Source organism: Aythya ferina, assembly GCF_964211825.1.
Source record: "Aythya ferina genome assembly, chromosome: 1".
NCBI lineage: Eukaryota > Metazoa > Chordata > Aves > Anseriformes > Anatidae > Aythya > Aythya ferina.
The window spans coordinates 165,105,867-165,123,799 of record NC_140296.1 but is presented as its reverse complement, the minus strand read 5'-3'; the positions used below and the strand labels follow the sequence as shown (position 1 = coordinate 165,123,799).

The window sequence follows — 17,933 nt, the reverse complement described above, 5'->3', positions numbered from 1 at the left end:
TAAACAGGCATTTATTTTGTAAATACAGAAGACCCAGAGTCTTTATATTTAATTGTAGAAAGATAACTGCAGTGTACTTTTAACCTGCACTTTTTGCCTCAAAGACGGAAAAATAAGATAAACTATTAGTTACTGCACAATAAAATTAGAACAAACTAAATGCCAATATGTTGCTGATTTGCAAAAGTTTTTCAATTAGCTTAAAATCATACTTACTTCTTCTTATCAGAACTTTTTCATACATCATAATTTAATCATGTACCAAGAAAAAATTCTGTATAACTGAACATTCAACTCTGGAATACCAAGCCATACCCCAAGCATGCAATGATTTGATAACATCCTGCCACTGAAGGTCATATAGCTCAGAAGACTTCTGCATAGTATGAAATAAATGGATTGAAAAGCACAAGCTGGAAACTTTCACTGCACAATTTCAAGAAAAATGAAATACTTGAAGTATTAGATACCTTAGAATATGAAGCATGCAAACATAACTAATTCCAGTGCAAAAACTGGGTGGAGAGAATATTGGTTGAACTGAAAAACTGACTTCAAAAAGATAAACTATACAGTAGGCCTGTTTCCCTGAAGTTAACTTCACACTGTATGTTTGTGTTCTCTACAGTTAAGTACAGTTGGCAAACCAGAAATTCCTCACAATGTCTTCCCTTCCCCCAGCGCCTCATTTGCTATGGTTTGAGAGCCCCATTTGCTACGGTTTGCATGGAAAACTTGCAGCTCTTGAGTTCTCTGCAGCTCTTGAGCAACTCTTGTTCTCCCATAACAGAGAACCGTAACTCCTAACTCAGCCAGTGCAAACTGTTTAGATTAACATCACAAGATCACCCTGGAATCTAGTTGTTTGCCCAGCCACAAGGGCTCAGAGAGGGGAAACAGTAGTCATTCCTGCCAGTGAGCCATGCCCACAACTACCTTTTGCTCTTAATGCTTTTTTTTAAGAGAAATCTTGTGAACATTAGTCATGATGATTTTTATAAAGCAGCTTTTAGGATCAGGAAAGCTGGCCCAACCCTTTTGCACAGTATAGCATAATATGATGCTGTTGGGAGATTTAAAATATATTCCCTTTATCTTTTATATGAAAAGGTGCTAACCATTAGGTTCTAACCTATGCTTTTTAAGATTAATTATTATTAGGTTCCATCGTGTATATGAAAGCACAACTCCAGTAAGTGCCAGGAAGCTAAATGCAATACATAATATTCCCCCTATAGTACGTCTTCCCTCTCTGATGTGGATTCAGTGTATCATAGTCAAATTTTTTCAGAAACATCTGTAGAGGGTTAAGCTTTGATTATGACATGTGAAGAAAACTTGTAAGGGATGACAAAGGAAGCCCTACTGGCTTGCTATCCAGTTTGTTTATATATTCTGAATGATTGACTTGCATACAACCTCTTGACTGTATAGTATCTATTGTAATTTTTTTTTTCTCCAGGCATACATATCTCCCTTTTGACAAGCAAACCCAAGATTCATTCCAACTAACTTTTCAAATCAAGCTTCCTATAAGCAATATGGCTTTGATGGCTATGTTTTTGAGACAAATTATTTGCACTAATCACAAATTATGTGCTCCAATCCTCTGGTTCTTCCATTAAATCCTAACCACACTGAAATCAGGGCTAGAACCTACAGCATTTTCTTAGTCCAAATATCATTTTCAATTTCTGTGCCTATCATTTTCAACTTCTAGCACTAGCTGAATGTTTCTAAGGACTCTCAAAAGTACCTTAGTCATACTTCTTGCTAAGGCTTCTTGCCTTAGGAGTGACAGTAGATTCTAAAACTTTAGGAGGCATTTGGCATTAAAAAAAATACTTTTGAACAATGAAGTTTAGCTTCAGAAAAAAAAACAACAAACACAAGAATTACAGTCACTGTGCAATAGGTTTTTGCTTTTTTAAATGGATCTCGTGTTCAGCTACATTGTAGCTATATATTTTAGATTCCTGTTTAGAATCAAAACTGTTCACTCAAATTTAAAAATTTACAAAAATTGAACACAGTTTCTGCAGAAAAACAAAATATGTTAGGAATCTATTCATATTTTCATCACTGGATAACACAATTCAATTTTATACAAATATCAAAAAATGTATGCTTACAAAGAACAGAAATCTAAAATCACAACAAGAAAAGTATTTTATTTTACCTTCTTAATAGGTGATGTGGGCGTCCCTTGACCACCAGCTACCGAAGGTGCTGTCACAGCCACTGATGATGCTTGTGTACTTGTGGTATTTGCATTATTAGTTACACCTGCCAAGGTTTTGGTCTTATCTGAAAAATATTTACAAGATTCTCATTTTCATTTTTCACTCATAACTCCCTCACTTCTACAACACAGAGTTGAATTTCTTTTGAGCAAGTTTGTCAGTCAGCTTTCCCAACAATATTATTTATCCCTCAGTATTTTCCCTTTCCCTCCCACTGTATCTTAGGTTCATCTTCTTTCCATAATGCTCATACATATATTTTTTTACTTATTTTCATTCTTCAGGAATTATTAAAACACTCAGAGATGCAGAGACAGAACCACACTCTTTCAGAGTGAAAGTGACCTAATTCAACCTCCTGCTCATAGCAGGGTCAGCATTACATACAGACCAGGCTGCTCAGGGCTTTGATGAGCCAGGTCTTGAAAACCTTCAGAGGTGCCACAACCTCTCTAGGCAAACTATACTTTAGCAGTTGGTTAATCAGCGGGAGGTACATTGGCACGTAATAGTTAATTTGAACTACAGAAGATACTAATTCAAAGTAAAACATTTATTCTTGAATAAATGTGTATGTTGAGGATAAAGAAATAATTAACTGCATAGAGAATCTAGCCAGGGACTCTGACCAGAAGAATTTAGCTGAGGCAGGAACTTGCTCTTCCTTGGAGAAACAATCAGAGTCCATTTGCTTCCTTCCTTCTTCCTCCCTTGTTTTTCTTATGTAAGTTTCACCGCCTACCTTCTCTGACCTCTTCTGCACTGTCTTTCCCTGCCCATGCCTTCTGCTGTGTAGCTTAATTCCTCTTATACAAACACATATAATATCCTGGTTGTCATCCAACTGTTGTCATTCACTTGCTTGAGCTTCGTAGCCACAGAATCCCAGCATTGTTTGTGTTGGAAGGGACCTTAAAGACCACCCAGTTCCAACCCCCTGCCACGGGCAGGGACACCTCCCACCAGCCCAGGTTGCCCAAAGCCCCATCCAGCCTGGCCTTGAGCACCTGCAGGGATGGGGCATCCATAGCTGCTCTGGGCAACCTGAGCCAGTGCCTCACTGTCCTCTGAGCAAAGAATGTCTTCCTTATATCTAATCTAAAAACTACCCTCTTTCAGTTTAAAATCATAGCCTCTAGTCCTGTCACTACATGACCCATTTTAAGAGTGTGCAACATTTTTATAGCGTTCTCATATCTACCATTCACATTCAGAGAACTATCAATGGTATGATTTGAAATCACACACTTAAACCTATTACTGTTACACACTTGCTTATGGATATAGTTTAACAGATATTTTGAAGAATTAGTTACGCAGAAAACAAAAATACATAAAAAAAACAGCTTGCACGACTAACTAAACTTAATAGAAAGCTCTTTTAAACACAAGGGGAATTAAATGGTTTTAAACTTCTGGGTCATGGTGATAAAATGTTCAATGGGGCAATGTGGGCTGACAGTATGAACTGAAAAAGATGTACAAGCAGATCTGCTGGAAGTTTGTAAACAAGTAATACAGCTTTAAGATACACAGTAAAAAAAAAAAAAAACAGGAGTGAAAGCACAAAGAAGAAAATGCATTTTTCACAACAGCATTCTGAAATTATTTCAAGGACGGGCAGAATGCAGTACCATGCATGGCTGAGCTAATTTTCAAGAAACAGAACAGAACTCAAAGGAAGTATGTTTAAAAACTGAATTGCTGAAAGTTTTGTTTATTTTAACCGTGTTTTCTTGTCCTTTAGGAGATGCTAGTTTTGAATTCATATTTTCCTGCTTGGTCTTACGGAGTAATGTATTTGTTGTGAAGCTGTATACCCACATAATCAATGAATCAGAACAGAATTTTTAGGGAAACATTTCAAATAACCCAACAGATTAGAAACCATACAGTTTCCAATACCTCAGAATATTGAATGACATTAAAATATTTTACAGCTAGAATGCTCTTCCTAAGCTTAAGATTTTAACTACCTTAAGCTGAATAATGGGAAAAAAAGGAAAGCACAAGCTTGGAATTTAGAGATGCAGTTCTACAGGGAAAAGCTTAAAGTCTGGCTTGCCAAATAAAGTATGATAAAGCTTTGTTGATATTAAAAAACCAAAGTTTACATAAATTAATTCTTGTGTCACAGTCAAATTTTCCTGGCACAAACTATCTACTGGTAACGAAGAGAACACAGTTACCAGAGTCATAAAGTTCAGGAGACATTACAGTTAGTCCAGTTACTGAGAAAGTACTACATGTTATGTATCGTAAGTGTTCTGAGTTTATCCAAGTTCAGTCTCTGCAAGCAAGGGATGCAAGTACACTAAGGTGACAGAATAATTACAAAGCGTGACAGACTTTTGTTCCTGCTTATTACTCAGATGTTGGTTTCTTTCAAAATACAAAAATAATTAAAGCAAACAGAATGTTTGGTTTCACAATTCATTTTTGTTTCTGCCTACATCAAGTATTTATGATATACTGATTAGCTCTAAAATCACTCTCTAACCTTACTATTTCAGGTGAATAAATTAGAAAAAATGCTTTAAAATGAGAACTAACATGATGAAAATAGGTTTACGCATTTTAACAAGCATAACTATGAAATATTAACAAGACATTTGTAATGCCATCTGCACCTGTCTATTATGTTACTGCACCGCAATTCTAAATTCTAATTCAAAAGCTATGCTGTTCTTACATCATTATTTGCTTTAAGTCTCTGATAATCTTTCAGGAAGAAAAAAAGCTAAATTCCACTGAAGAGCAAGCTGTTGACCAAGGGAATTATTTAAAATGCTCTAGAGGAAAGATTCAGCTTCCCTGAAGGTTATCAAGGAAACCTAGACAAAAGTTAAAGAAAGAGCAAAGGCAAGCCTCATTATCCTCAGAAGGCAATGTATTTTACTTTCTTGGATTTCAGATCAGTACCAGACCTTCCAGGTACCAGGAAAAAAATCTGAAAATTGGATAGGACTGGTAAAAATCTGCAAGAGTTTCCATCTCTTCTTCTACAACAGATTTTTTCCTATATGGAAACAATAACTACAGTATAGCAATACCCACAAATTTTTACAAATAAAGCAGTGTTGAATGTGCCTGTAACTTCATGGTAAATTCAATGTACGCTCCTACCAGCTGTAACAGCATAAGTAGCTTGCCTTTCAAAGATCCTGAGTGCAAGTCTCACGCTGCACTAGAATATGCACATCCCATAATGAAAAGAAGGAAAATAACTGTTATTTTTGAAATTTAATCAGTCACAACAGCAGTCAAGAACTGAAAACCTATACAAGCAACGGAAGGAAAAATATAGAAGGACAAATAAGAAGGAATAATAATATGTGAATAAATGCAGGATTTATTTTTTTTTTTAATTTCAAACACAAGGGTACTTTTCTATATTTAACGATAAGTATACGAAAGATTTATAAATCTGGAAAGTTATTAATGGTGAAATAAGAACACATGGTTACATTGTTTGATTATAATTCTATTCACCTCCCTGCTTCATTCTCTCTTTTTCTTCATTTTTTCCCACCTAGTACTTTGAGACTCAGGCACCTTTAAATACTTCCAGAGACCTATGCATAAACACGCAAAGCATTTAATGTCTCCCCTCATCTAGGCTGCATGAATAAATTTAAACATCAATACTCAGCTTATTCTCAGAAGTACTGAGTAATGTGTTTCTTTGTATATAATTCCAAACTTTTCCAAGAACGTTCCTCTGGAAATGAAGTTTTATATGAAGCATATGTTAAAATAACACCTTTTGAAGGTTTTTAAGTTTTTTTGTTGTTTTTTTTTTTTTCTTTCCCCAGTACATAATCGAGAGTAAGTCTGAACACCATTACTTTACTAATATCTAAGATTGTCATACTTATACTGGTTTTTACTTCAGGATGGCAAGAACAAATAAGAATGTTTGTGCACCTGCTGTTCCAGTCTCTGTACCAGATCCATAAGCAAACACTACTAATAAAGTCTTCATTTCTCATTTCTGCTTTGACCTTCTAACTTTGTCAATGTTTTTTTTACATGCTGCTTAAGGCTTATATATTCCAAAAATTTAATGAAAATAAACTGTTAAATAGACAGTTAACTAAGTCTAAAGCATTATCTGCTTTAACCTCAGTAGCCATCAATAAAATCACTCTTATGATATCTCTGTCATGACTTGACTTCAGACGTACATAAATGTGCTTTAAAATGATTGGAAGCTTAGTGAAATGCAGAAGTGAAACTTAATACACTTATCTATGCATCATATGACATTAAATAAGTAAATTAATAAAGCAAAAACTTAGACAATACTCAACATACCTGTCTCTGCTTCAGATTCTGAGTCATCATCTTCCTCCTCTTCACTAGAACAACTGGATTCATCCTTCTTTCCCTCTTCCTCTTCATCTGCTTTCTCATGCTCCAGAGACTCTATACTAGATGCATTCTTTTCTTGTTCCATAATCAATGTCTCCTTACTGAATTTGAAACAAAACAAAACAAAACACCAAACTTACTAAGTCCTGAAAAACTTATTAAAACATGTCAAGTAGGACCTTGTGACAGCTTGTGAAGTTATGTGTTTCATTAAGAGCTCATAATTTTTCCTAGTTTACTTACTTTTTGAATGTTTTCTGTGTCTGATTATTATCCATGTTGGCTGTGGATTCAATTAGGGGAGATTTCTTTTCCCGTTTTTCACTATGAAGCTTCAAAACATAGAATAATGCAGTTAAATTGGTAGAATGGTAGCAATGTGACAAAATTACTGGTGGAGAGAACTCTTCTTTAACTACAAAAAATGCTAGTACGTTCATACACTTTCAAAATGTCAAATCTCAACGTTCTAAAATCTCAGAAACTGTTATTTCCATTGAGTTGCTGATTGCAGAAGCAATAGATCATAAAATGCTACTGGAGAAAGCAAGTAGGAGAGCACCTTCTATCTTCCAGAGCCTTCCGATGACTGTAACTGACCAAATAATGGCCTGAAAGAAGAGCTGAGATGACTGGCATTACCTGAATTGAAGGCCCAAATCATAACTTTGATTTTAATCTATATGCTACTCTGAGCTAACTGTGCACCATCATCACATGTATAATAAAGTATAACATATACATATGCAAAAATCCTACCAGATTCTGCTTCTTCTGTAATTCTTCTAAATATCCTAGAATATCTTCATCTGCCACATCAAATGCTGTCTGGCCCTGGAGAAAGGGAGAAAAAAAAACACAGTTTTGTACAGTAGAAATTAAATATAACAGATTTTGATGCCTTATCACATTGATGATGTAGGTAAGAAACAGAATTATACAGAGAAATTAGAACACATAAGCCAAGCTCTATTGCAAACTGTTAATCTGTCAGTGACTGAAAACAATTTTGCAATATTACTTTTTTTTTTTTTAATTGAAACAGAAGCATCTATACCTCATGAGTAAACACTTCTTTTAAGACAGAAAAACATGACTCAATAAAATTTTATTGTCCTTTGAAGGAAAATAAATACTATAAAGGAAAATAAAACAGGCTGAAAGAATGTAATGCTCACAACATTAGTTCCGAACAATTATTCCAATAGAAATTGTATGGATGGCCACTAGCTAGTTAGTACACTATCCATCTTCAGACTACCATATACAGTTGATTTTTTGAAATTTAAATTATTTAAGAAAACATAAAAAAGTCATACTTCCACATTTTTTGCAGTAAAGCTGTATTTACATTTTCCACTCTGTTTAGAAAAGATCTTCTACAATTGTTTGCTCCTATCCCCCTTAGTGTGTGATTTTCATGGGATGTACTTGAATAAATGTCCCACTGTGATTCATTAACAGAGAGTAATGCCATTAGTTGGAATTTTCTTTGGCTTGCCGTACCTCACATCTACATAGTCATTACAATTCTTGAGTAGGCCAGATGCCCACAAGACAAGAGATTCTATCTTTAAGGTCAGAATTAGTAAAGGTTTCAAAAACTCCTTTTCTTCACCTCCACGTGAAGACAAGAAAGTCTGAATCTCACAGTTTTACAAAGAAAGACTAGCTTACTTGCTTCAAGACTGCAATAGAATGTTTTGTATTTGTAAGTCTGCATTTAAACGAAGTGAGGTTGGGATCTAGGTTAAGTCATACATCCACTGGTACAAATGCAGCTGCATCAACATGCTGGGTGGACATGTTGAAATATGGTGAGATGACAACACTAGTCAAGTAAATACTTCTGTACAAAAGAACAGCAATAAAGACAGAGCTGTCATTTTAAAGTGGTCACAGCAGCTTATAAAGATAATGAAATGTGTTCATATTTATCTCATTGTCTATTTTAGTCTGTCAAAATGTTAACTAGGGACAAACATGCTCCCAATTACTTTGCAAAGTCTGTCTTAAGTGGTTAGAAAGGACAAACCTTTAAACCACTAATTTTCTCATCTATAAAGCTTCTGACCATACACCAGAAGCACACACTCCTTTCAACAAGTACTACCCAAAACAGCTTGAGGTCCTCTGACACAAACTATTCCACATAGTGTAACACAGCACTAACTTGGAAACTAAACAAAATTATCTCAAGTTTATACTTGCATTGTGATTACAGCTTTTAATCTAGCTTTCTATTTTTAGGTAGCTATTAAGTGGGTTTATTTCCAAAAAACATCAAATCAGGCCTATCATGGCCATCACTTTACAAAAAATAACTTTTTTTTTTCCCTGTTGTAGTTGGAAGGTTTTATCTAAACTCAATCCGTAGATGTCAATACACGAAGTTACCTCAAGTCAATATGTGAAGTGCCTAAACAATAATTGCTGAGATCTCTGTGATGCTAAGCACCTAACAACTGAAACTAAATGCAGTGGAATTCTTAATTTTCATCATCTCTTAAAGCAAAAACCTGTACTGGCTTACTTAAAAACATAACAGGTAAAATTTTCCTACCTTACATGGACAAGCCTATACAACAAATAAAACAGCTCGTATCTCTTTGTACCTCCTTTTTTCTTAATCTTGTCCTAGGTGAGCTGAACACAGGTTTATGACAGTGCTTTCAGGAATACCACCCTCCACATTTTCAAAATCCCTGTGAAAGTCTAACAGATAGCCTGCTAAACTGGCTTCAATTGCAGCAGCTTTTGATTACCTGACACAAAACACATTTATATACCTGATCTTAAGAAGCTCTGTAAGTATTATAAGGAAACAGAGTTGAGACTGTGTGAAATGAAATTCCAGATTTCTTTCATTTTACTATAAGCAACCTGAACTTCTAAAAGAAGTCAACAAAGAATAAAAATGTTAAGCTGCAGTAGTTTTGCCTTTATATAGATACTAGCAAATTCATGACCTAATTAAGAGCCTATCTCTACCTATTTCCATGATTAACTTAAAAAAGTTATAAAAAAAATCAATGTTAAAAGTTGGTTGATATACAATATTGACAGAAATTGGGAGCAGTTAAGAATCTAGCTGAACAACATGGTGCAAAGAGAAGAAAGAGAGCTTCATCACTTACACCGTTCATCAAAGAGTCTCAGCTCCTTGTGACACCTTTGTGAGTCATTAATATATTTTTGTGAGTCATTAATATATTTTTTTTCTGTTGGGAGCAAGAACTTTCAAAGCCAACAAACTACAAAAGCTTTTGTGTAGAGGTCGAGGAAATACAGCTTAGGTAGCATCCAAGTTATGTCCAGGGAGTCCACAGATGCCTAGAAGTTTCTTAGAGTGCACCCAAAGCAGCTTAGTGGTAACTTTTTAGTATTCCAACACAAGCTGTTTTTAAGAGTTAAAAGCAGAAGCTAATGCCCAACACTACTCAAAGGCATCATCGTATTCAGCAAACAAATGTTGACTGAATACACTGCCTCTATGCAGTCCATCTAGTCACTAATTTTGTACCTCTGAAATATCAGTAAAACTGTTCTATTTTGAATTTTGTTGTAAATGATCACTTGGATCATTTAATATAGAAGTAAGTATAAACTTGGCCTAGAAACTAATTTAGACAATCAGGAAATTTAGTTTTGAACACAAACATGCTGTTTTGACAAAACATGCATTATATAAAGCTCCATGTACAGTAAACAGCAGTTTATCATCACTTTTCTTACCCTGGCTTCTAAAGTCACTTTAGAGACCAGAACTTTGTATCTTGACAAGGATTACATAAAAATCCTACCACTTTGTTGACAGCCTCCATATCACAAAGGTTTTCCACTAAAATGCGACATGCTTCTTCTTTACCCCAGTGAGCAGCAGCGTGAAGTGGTGTCCAGCCATCATAATCTTTAATATTTACATCATAGCGAGCCTGTATTAAAAGCCTAAAGAAATACACACAATTAGATCTCGACACTACTGACATATAGCTGAACTGTCATAAAATCATTTAATTATTCTACAATGATACTCTTCTCCTTTCTCATTAATGTCAACTAAACGTATTTATTTGGGTTACTGCCATTAATTTTATTTCCCCGCAGAAATATTTGCCTTCTCATTGTTCAATGGGCATTTTTACTTTTAAGGAAAAGTCAGGAAAAATATCCTTTTCTATTTGATTTGTTAATTTCTCTTTTTTTTTTTTTTCATTTACCCTTTTTCATTTCTTCCTAGGCATTTTTCTCTCTATGTGCAGTGATAGTGAAAAGTCTTTTTAAGAAAAAGGCTGTAAAATGCCAAAAAAAGTCAGATACACAGTTCTAATCTGTTAACTTATTAAAACTACCTTCTATTTTAATATTAGTTGCTTGAAGCTTGCATCTCCTCCTGTCACTAACATTTGATGCTGTAACAGCCTAGTGTTTACATATTTCAACTGGTCTCTTAGTGGTGGCTGAGCTCCTTAAATGGAGGACCTGCTCTGCAGCATGCAAATTCAGTATGGCTCTGTCGTGCCTGTTGAACATACTCAGCCCAACAAACTGTTTTGTGTAAATGGTTTTCGACCCTCTGAGCTGAAAAATTAATTATTAATTAAAATAATTATTTAAACAATTATTTAATAATTATTAAAAAAAATCAAATAATTGTGAAGTATTCTTTAATAAAAATCTCTCAGTTTCTTAAGAGCCAATATACTTATACTAATATCCTCTAATGAGTCAACTTTCACACAAAGTCTTGCAGTCTTACCTCCTACACAGAGCAGGTTTTTTGCTATTTTGAAACCATCAAGAAAATTGCCTCAACATATATTTTTACTTCTCCTAGGAAAAGTACAGGAACTGTACTACAAAAAAGACACTAACTGCCAAAGGTTAAAAAACAACAACTACAACCCAACCTCACAGTTAAAGATATAAATCCCTTATAGATGCACACTATTTTAATGTACAAATTATTATTTCAAACGGAATTATTTCTCTTTATCATGTTGAAGCATCAGTTTTGTTTTTTTTTTTGTGTGTGTGTTTTTGTTTGTTTTGTTTTGTTTTGTTTGTTTTTGAAGCAGAACTCCTATTCTATGTAATGTGATTAAAACAATTTTCAGTCAACTTTGGTGTTGACACAGAACAATACTCTGCAAACCTTAATGGTAGCCATACTTAAGCATGGGTGTGTGCTCATCTTCATTAATTTTACAATATATACAATATATAACTGTTACTAGTCCTGCCAAGGCAGTCAAATACATTTATAATCACAGTAAAACAATGTATTAAGTATGCTGTACTTCACTAAAAGCTGAGCTTTGATGAAAAACAAATGAAACCTCTGTTACGGCATATACTTTGTGTTGTATTGTATTACTGAAATGCTACGGGTGAATTAGGGGACACCAAAAGCCTGAAGCCTTCCATGAAAGCTTTCAAGAGTCATGATTTTCAACAACAATCTCAAAAGACAAAACTAAATTCTCTATTCTTTAGGTCTGAAAACCTTTACTCTGGATCACAGACTCTGCTCTATGTATGCAAATAAACCTGGTATTGTGAAAATATGCTTCACCCAGAATGCTAACTGGCATTATAAAAATAATTAAACTTGTTTATAGAATTGACTTTAGAAACATGGAAAGCTTTTTGGTCAACTTTCTTTCGGAGCATTAAGGCTCGTTATGTACACTGTGTTCACATTTTGAATGACATCTAGAAAACCAACAGCATCATGAATTATGAGTACTTGAAAACTTAAAATCAAATTCTGAGGAAAATACAGTTTTACAGATTGTAATTTCCCAACATACAATCCCCAGCTGTCAGATATGCCCAATTCTAACAATTCCAAGCCACATTACCTCAACAAGACAATCAAATGGGAAAAATTCCCACTTAAACTATACTTACTTTAAGACTTCCGTATAGCCCTTAGCTGCAGCAACATGAAGTGCTGTACCACCAGATTTTGCATGCCTGACATCATTTATATGGCCACTGTTGAGCCACTGCCTTGCATCTCGAAGCATTATTCGTTCTTCTTCTTTTCGAGCTGCCTCTATATCAACTCCTAAAACAGATAGGGAGAAAACAAAGAGGGAAAGACAGGACACAATGTTTTAATTCAAATACTTAAATGCAATTATACAACAAATCTTATATGCATATCAACCCCAAGAGCTTACGGAAACATCCATTACAGCATCAGTATGACACTTTGCATGCATTACACAGTTTTCCCCAAAGAAAAAAAAAATCTACTAAAACTGGCCCTCTGCTTTTAAGAATTTCTACCATCACAGTAACAATCACTAAAAAGATGTGTTCAAAAAAGAGAGAAAATTTAAAGTTTAGCCTTATTAAGCATTAAAGTATTTATCTTGTTCATATCTGTAGAAACCAGAAAACAGCCACAATATTTTATACTAGTAGAAATCTGTGGGAAGAATAACAGCCTAGCTTCTGAACATTGTCAAATACTTACAAGGTAGAGCTATATTTTTCATACTCTCTAAAGAAATTTTGGTTAAAAAGATTTGTCTTCTATCACTGTCCAACAGAAACCTTAAATAGCCAAACCTTTTGAGATCTCCCTCTGGATTCTCAGGTAAAAATCAACCAAACAAAAAAAAACCACCACGCTGAAACCATTTGTACAGCAGATTCTCACAAAAAAATACCTCATACACTGACGAAAGGGAGGAACACAATATAACATTTACAATTATACATAGCAGTTTCAACAGGTAGAAAAAAAGCTCAAGGCCTAAACAATGCAACAGAAAAGTGGACTTGAAGAGAACAATGCATGAGTATTGGTCCATCTATGCTAACTGAACACCAACAACTTTGCAAGGAAATGGGACCCAGGAATTGTGGTTATCAAGAGTGAAAATGTAACTGAGTTGACCTCTAAGAGAAAACTCATCAGTGGATCAACCTTGTGCAGGGTCTTGAGAAATATACACTGTTCTTCTGAATTTTTATTTTCTCTTGGAGCAAAATGTAATTTTGACATGACAAAAACAAGTGAAATCTGGAAACGGGTACTGACTTACTGGATACTATCACAAACCTCAACAGTAACCTTCACAGCCTATAAAGCAGAAATTAAACTATTTTTTTTTTTAACACTGAGATACGAAATCTCTCTCCCACTCCTGGCCTCTGAACTAATTGTACCTTCTTTCATCTGTCCCCAAACTGTTTTTTTCCAGTAGTCATTTTTGTATCACGTAACTCTTCTAACTGCCCAGCTAATCAAAACACAATATAAAGCGATCACAAACAAGCCTATGGAAACCTAGAACATCTCTTTTCAACCCTACTCTACATAATTAATTAATTTTAATTGATTTTCAAAGCCTTCATAATGAACTGCAATTTCAGGCTCTAATGTCTTCAAAGAAACTGAGCTATTCATCCTTTACAAAGCAAATGAATGCCTAGAGTATGGAAACCAAAGAAAATCCAACTCGACTGTTGCCCGTTCAGACATGCAACAGGAATTGAGCTGAGGGATAAAAAGGTCTGCATTAAAGAAATTATGAATATCATAAAAGGAAAAGACAGGAATGATATGTAAATGATCGTATGTAATGTAATGCATCATTTCTACTGTAAAGCAGATATATATGGTAAAACAGACTACAATAAACCAGATTCCTCAAGTTTTACTAATCCACTAACAACTAAAAAGCCAGACTTGGAACAACAAACTGGCAAACCAAAAGCAATTACGCTGGCACTGCTGAAATACCCTTCAGGCAGTGGATGGTAGACTGAGGCTTGTATTACATTACATATGAATTAGATTTTCCTTGATTGTTTTTTTTATAGCACAAATATAATAAAATATCTTTCACTGAGAAACCCTTTGATTAAATTAGGGTATTATAGCACATCTATGACCATAACAAAAACTGCAATTCACCCATTATACAAGTTAAACAAACAAACAAACAAACAAAAAAGAAGAAACAACTTGACAATGACATGCCCAAATCAAAATTTCAATGACATCCAGACAGAATGAGTGGAAGCATTACATGCTTCTGGAAACATAAGGTGCCATTTGTTTGTTTTGTTTTGTTGCCATTTTGTTTGGGGTAGCATATGACATTGCTAAACTCCCTTTTCACCCATGAAAAATGCCTGTGCTACAAGGAGGTTGAGGTGCTAATTTCTTCCTTTTTGATATATACGTACAAGCAATACTAAGATCTAAATAGTCATTTCATGGAAAACTAAGAAAAGACCACCATACCTGAAAAAGTCATGGTTTTTTTTTTTTCATAAATAACTTCAACTTTTTCTGTTTTTAAACAATATTATATAATGCAACTTCAAAACCCGAGGCTTTCCTTTTTATTCAAATTAGCTACAAGCAAATTTACAATAGACTATTTTTTGTATTCTTCAGTCAATTCAAACCATAACAGATATTCCATAGCAACAAATATGCAAAAAGGAATTTAATTGCAAAAAAAACACCCACAAAGTTGGACAAAAGATTCTGTTCAGTAAGAAGATCTGGTAAAATGTTATGTCAAGGATGAATTTAAAGACATAACTTTACTATCATAAAATAACTGAGGCAGGTAATACATTAAGCGTTTTAAGCAGTCAACTGAATTTCTAGACTCATTCACTTAATCTGCTAAAATAGTCATTTCAGCCTCCGCAATTTAATAAAAAACAATAGAAACTGCTGAAAACCCATTAATCTGGGTTAAGTCTGCAAGATACAGGAAGATATGATTGTTGAAGCACTAAGCAGAGCCTATGGAGAAGCTAAAATATTGAAAGAAAGTGGGGTAAAAATTAAAGAAATGTATGTTTCTAAAACTGTCCATCTTAACCCAATGCATGACAAATAAATCTGAACAGAGATTAAATTTCACATATCTAAAAATCTTTATAACTCTGACCGAAATGAAGAATTAAACCCAGAAACTCTGAATCAATAATGTGTTTATAATCATGTATTCTCATTCCTCCAGAAGACTTCTACATATTGTATGTATGAACTAGTGCAAACTGTAAATTTCTGGGGCCTTTACATTTCATTTTCTTTCAGAATGACACAGCAGTGCAGATCAGCAGATCTTGGGAAAATAATTCTCTGGAGTAAAATCATTTACATTTTAGTGTTTCCTGCCAGGCACAATTATGCCAATAAGTGGTTTATATATCACGTTAGGCACACTTATGTCCATCCCCTTCTTGCATGCCAGAGTTCTAAGTGAAAATGCTCGTGGCACAAGTAACTTTCTGCAGGCGAACAATCCTACATAAATTCCTTTCAACGGAAAATTGCCCACGTGTCTGTTTGTTTTGAAGCACTTTTGAGAAAACGTTCCTCCAAAAGCCTGATCCTGAAATTCCAATGGCGAATGTTTAACCATAATTTCTACGTAGGCCTAGAGAACTAAATAATTATGTCAAAATACCAGTGCTTTGGCAGAAAAAGTAATAAATGTTAAATATAATACCCTGTGAGTATCACAAATGAATGTATCTGTGAAGCCCAAACAAGACATAAAGGCTGTACAGGACCAACAGCTGCATCAATACGTTATTTTACAAGACAGTACATTTCTGATCGTGTTTCAACAGATGAAAGTAAGAGAATCTTGCCGATCTAAATAAAACGCCTCACGGTGCTAACTGGCACGAAAATGGGTATTTCTACGAACTTTGTGTCATATAAAAAGGGCTGTGCTCTGAGATAAGCTAAATATAGCTCCCATTATTAAATACAGCTAAGAGAACACGAACAGCCTTTATTATACCTTATATGGACCTTCCTCCTTGCTTTTGCTTTTGAGACTCTGCCCTGAGACGCCAGGGTGAAGGATCCCGCTGCTGCACCTTTCCACCACCACTTTCTGCCTCCGGCCCGTAGATGGCAATGTGCTGCTGCCTCTCGACTCCAGCCTGGCTTCCAACTCCTCTGCATTAACCTCTGGCAGCCCAAGCACGGCTCCGATCAGTAGTAATTTACAGCGAAATGCTCTCATTTCTCCTATCAAGGCGTGTCAGTCAGCAGCTGTGAGGAGGTCCGACACGCTGGGCTGCGCGGGGAGCAGACGGCGGAGCTGAGCGGGACCTGAGGCGCTGAATCAGAGCCCGAGCGCGGCTCGGCCATATAAAGGCATGTTTCATAGATACCGCCGGGAACAGCGGCCCGCTTTTTGACTTCATCGAGTTAATGTTTATATACAAACGTAATAGTTCGCATTTCAGCCGCATAAACAAAGCTGAGTTAAGCAATACATTGGAGAGAGCCTCATTACATTTACCTATAATTAAGAATGAGGAACACTGGCTTCTGCTTGGAAATGAGAAGCGGCCTGCCTCCCGCCCCAGAGGAAGTGCCGCGCTGTATCCTCACCTCCTGATTCACCTCACATCACCTCTCGCCACCAGCTCACCTCCCGAGAATGTTGCCTACCATCCAAAATAACCACTTGAGCAGTTAAAAACACTTTTTAAAAGACTTCTGATGATAAATAGCCTGCCACCACTAAAAAAATCGCTTCAGACCAATGCTTAAGCCTACTGAAGACTTGAAGGAGAGGCAGCATTGAGAGCTGACCGGCTTTAAATGTGATTAAAGTGGCAGCTAGGATTGTGGCCAGGGCCAAGCAAAACAGCTCTCAAGTCTGCCAGCTTTCACCAGTGCATATGAAAAGGCTTTACTAGCAAAAGACAGCTTCCATAGCTATGGTATGCTGATACGCCACAGAGCTGAAATATAAAGGGTCACATCAAGAAACTGGAAGTAGTGCTTTTAATGTAAAGGTTAAAAATGCTGTGGATTGCAGTGGCATCTATATACATGGGACTGGTCCATGATAAAGCCATCCGACATACGGAGGAAACATCAAAAAAGGTGCTAGGAGAAGTTTTTGTATAGCACGCCAAACAGTTAAAACATATGGTGTGCAAAGACTGGTTGTTCAGCACTGCACCTACGTCACTTCCATAAACCAACTACTTTTGCTACCAGTGAAGTGTTTTGTTCAGATCTGTGTCAAAAAATCTGTATATATTACTATGGCATATTTGTAATTTACCTTCTCATGAAGTATAAAATTAAATTGTGTTTTAAGCTTAAAAATAATTAAGCCATTAATTGTTCAGTCTAGAAATAATGTAATAAATGTAGCTCTATTTATATAACAAAACAAATAAAAAAATATTAGAGAATGTTTCAAAATTAGTCCAAATTAGACAAAATTCAGCAAAAAATCTTAATTTTCCTTTGAAGGTTCAGGTAGAAAAATGCTTTCCCTATTATCAGAGTGC

The 17,933-nt window shown here is 35.3% G+C and overlaps 1 protein-coding gene across 2 annotated transcripts in view; it reads right to left on the bottom strand.

The window, feature by feature from the left end:
- Window positions 1-17,933, bottom strand: part of PPP1R12A (protein phosphatase 1 regulatory subunit 12A) — a 124,715-nt gene that overhangs the window by 39,543 nt on the left and 67,239 nt on the right. For both annotated transcript variants that reach the window (XR_014695559.1, XM_084528040.1), the window contains exons 4-9: window positions 12,531-12,690; window positions 10,421-10,565; window positions 7,377-7,451; window positions 6,861-6,949; window positions 6,561-6,718; window positions 2,180-2,307 (exon numbers count right to left, since the gene is read on the bottom strand). Coding sequence is in view for 1 of the 2 variants with exons in the window: in XM_084528040.1 (XP_084384166.1) it covers window positions 2,180-2,307; window positions 6,561-6,718; window positions 6,861-6,949; window positions 7,377-7,451; window positions 10,421-10,565; window positions 12,531-12,690 (755 nt within the window). In the remaining variant the exon portion in view is untranslated. The remainder of the gene's footprint in view (window positions 1-2,179; window positions 2,308-6,560; window positions 6,719-6,860; window positions 6,950-7,376; window positions 7,452-10,420; window positions 10,566-12,530; window positions 12,691-17,933) is intronic.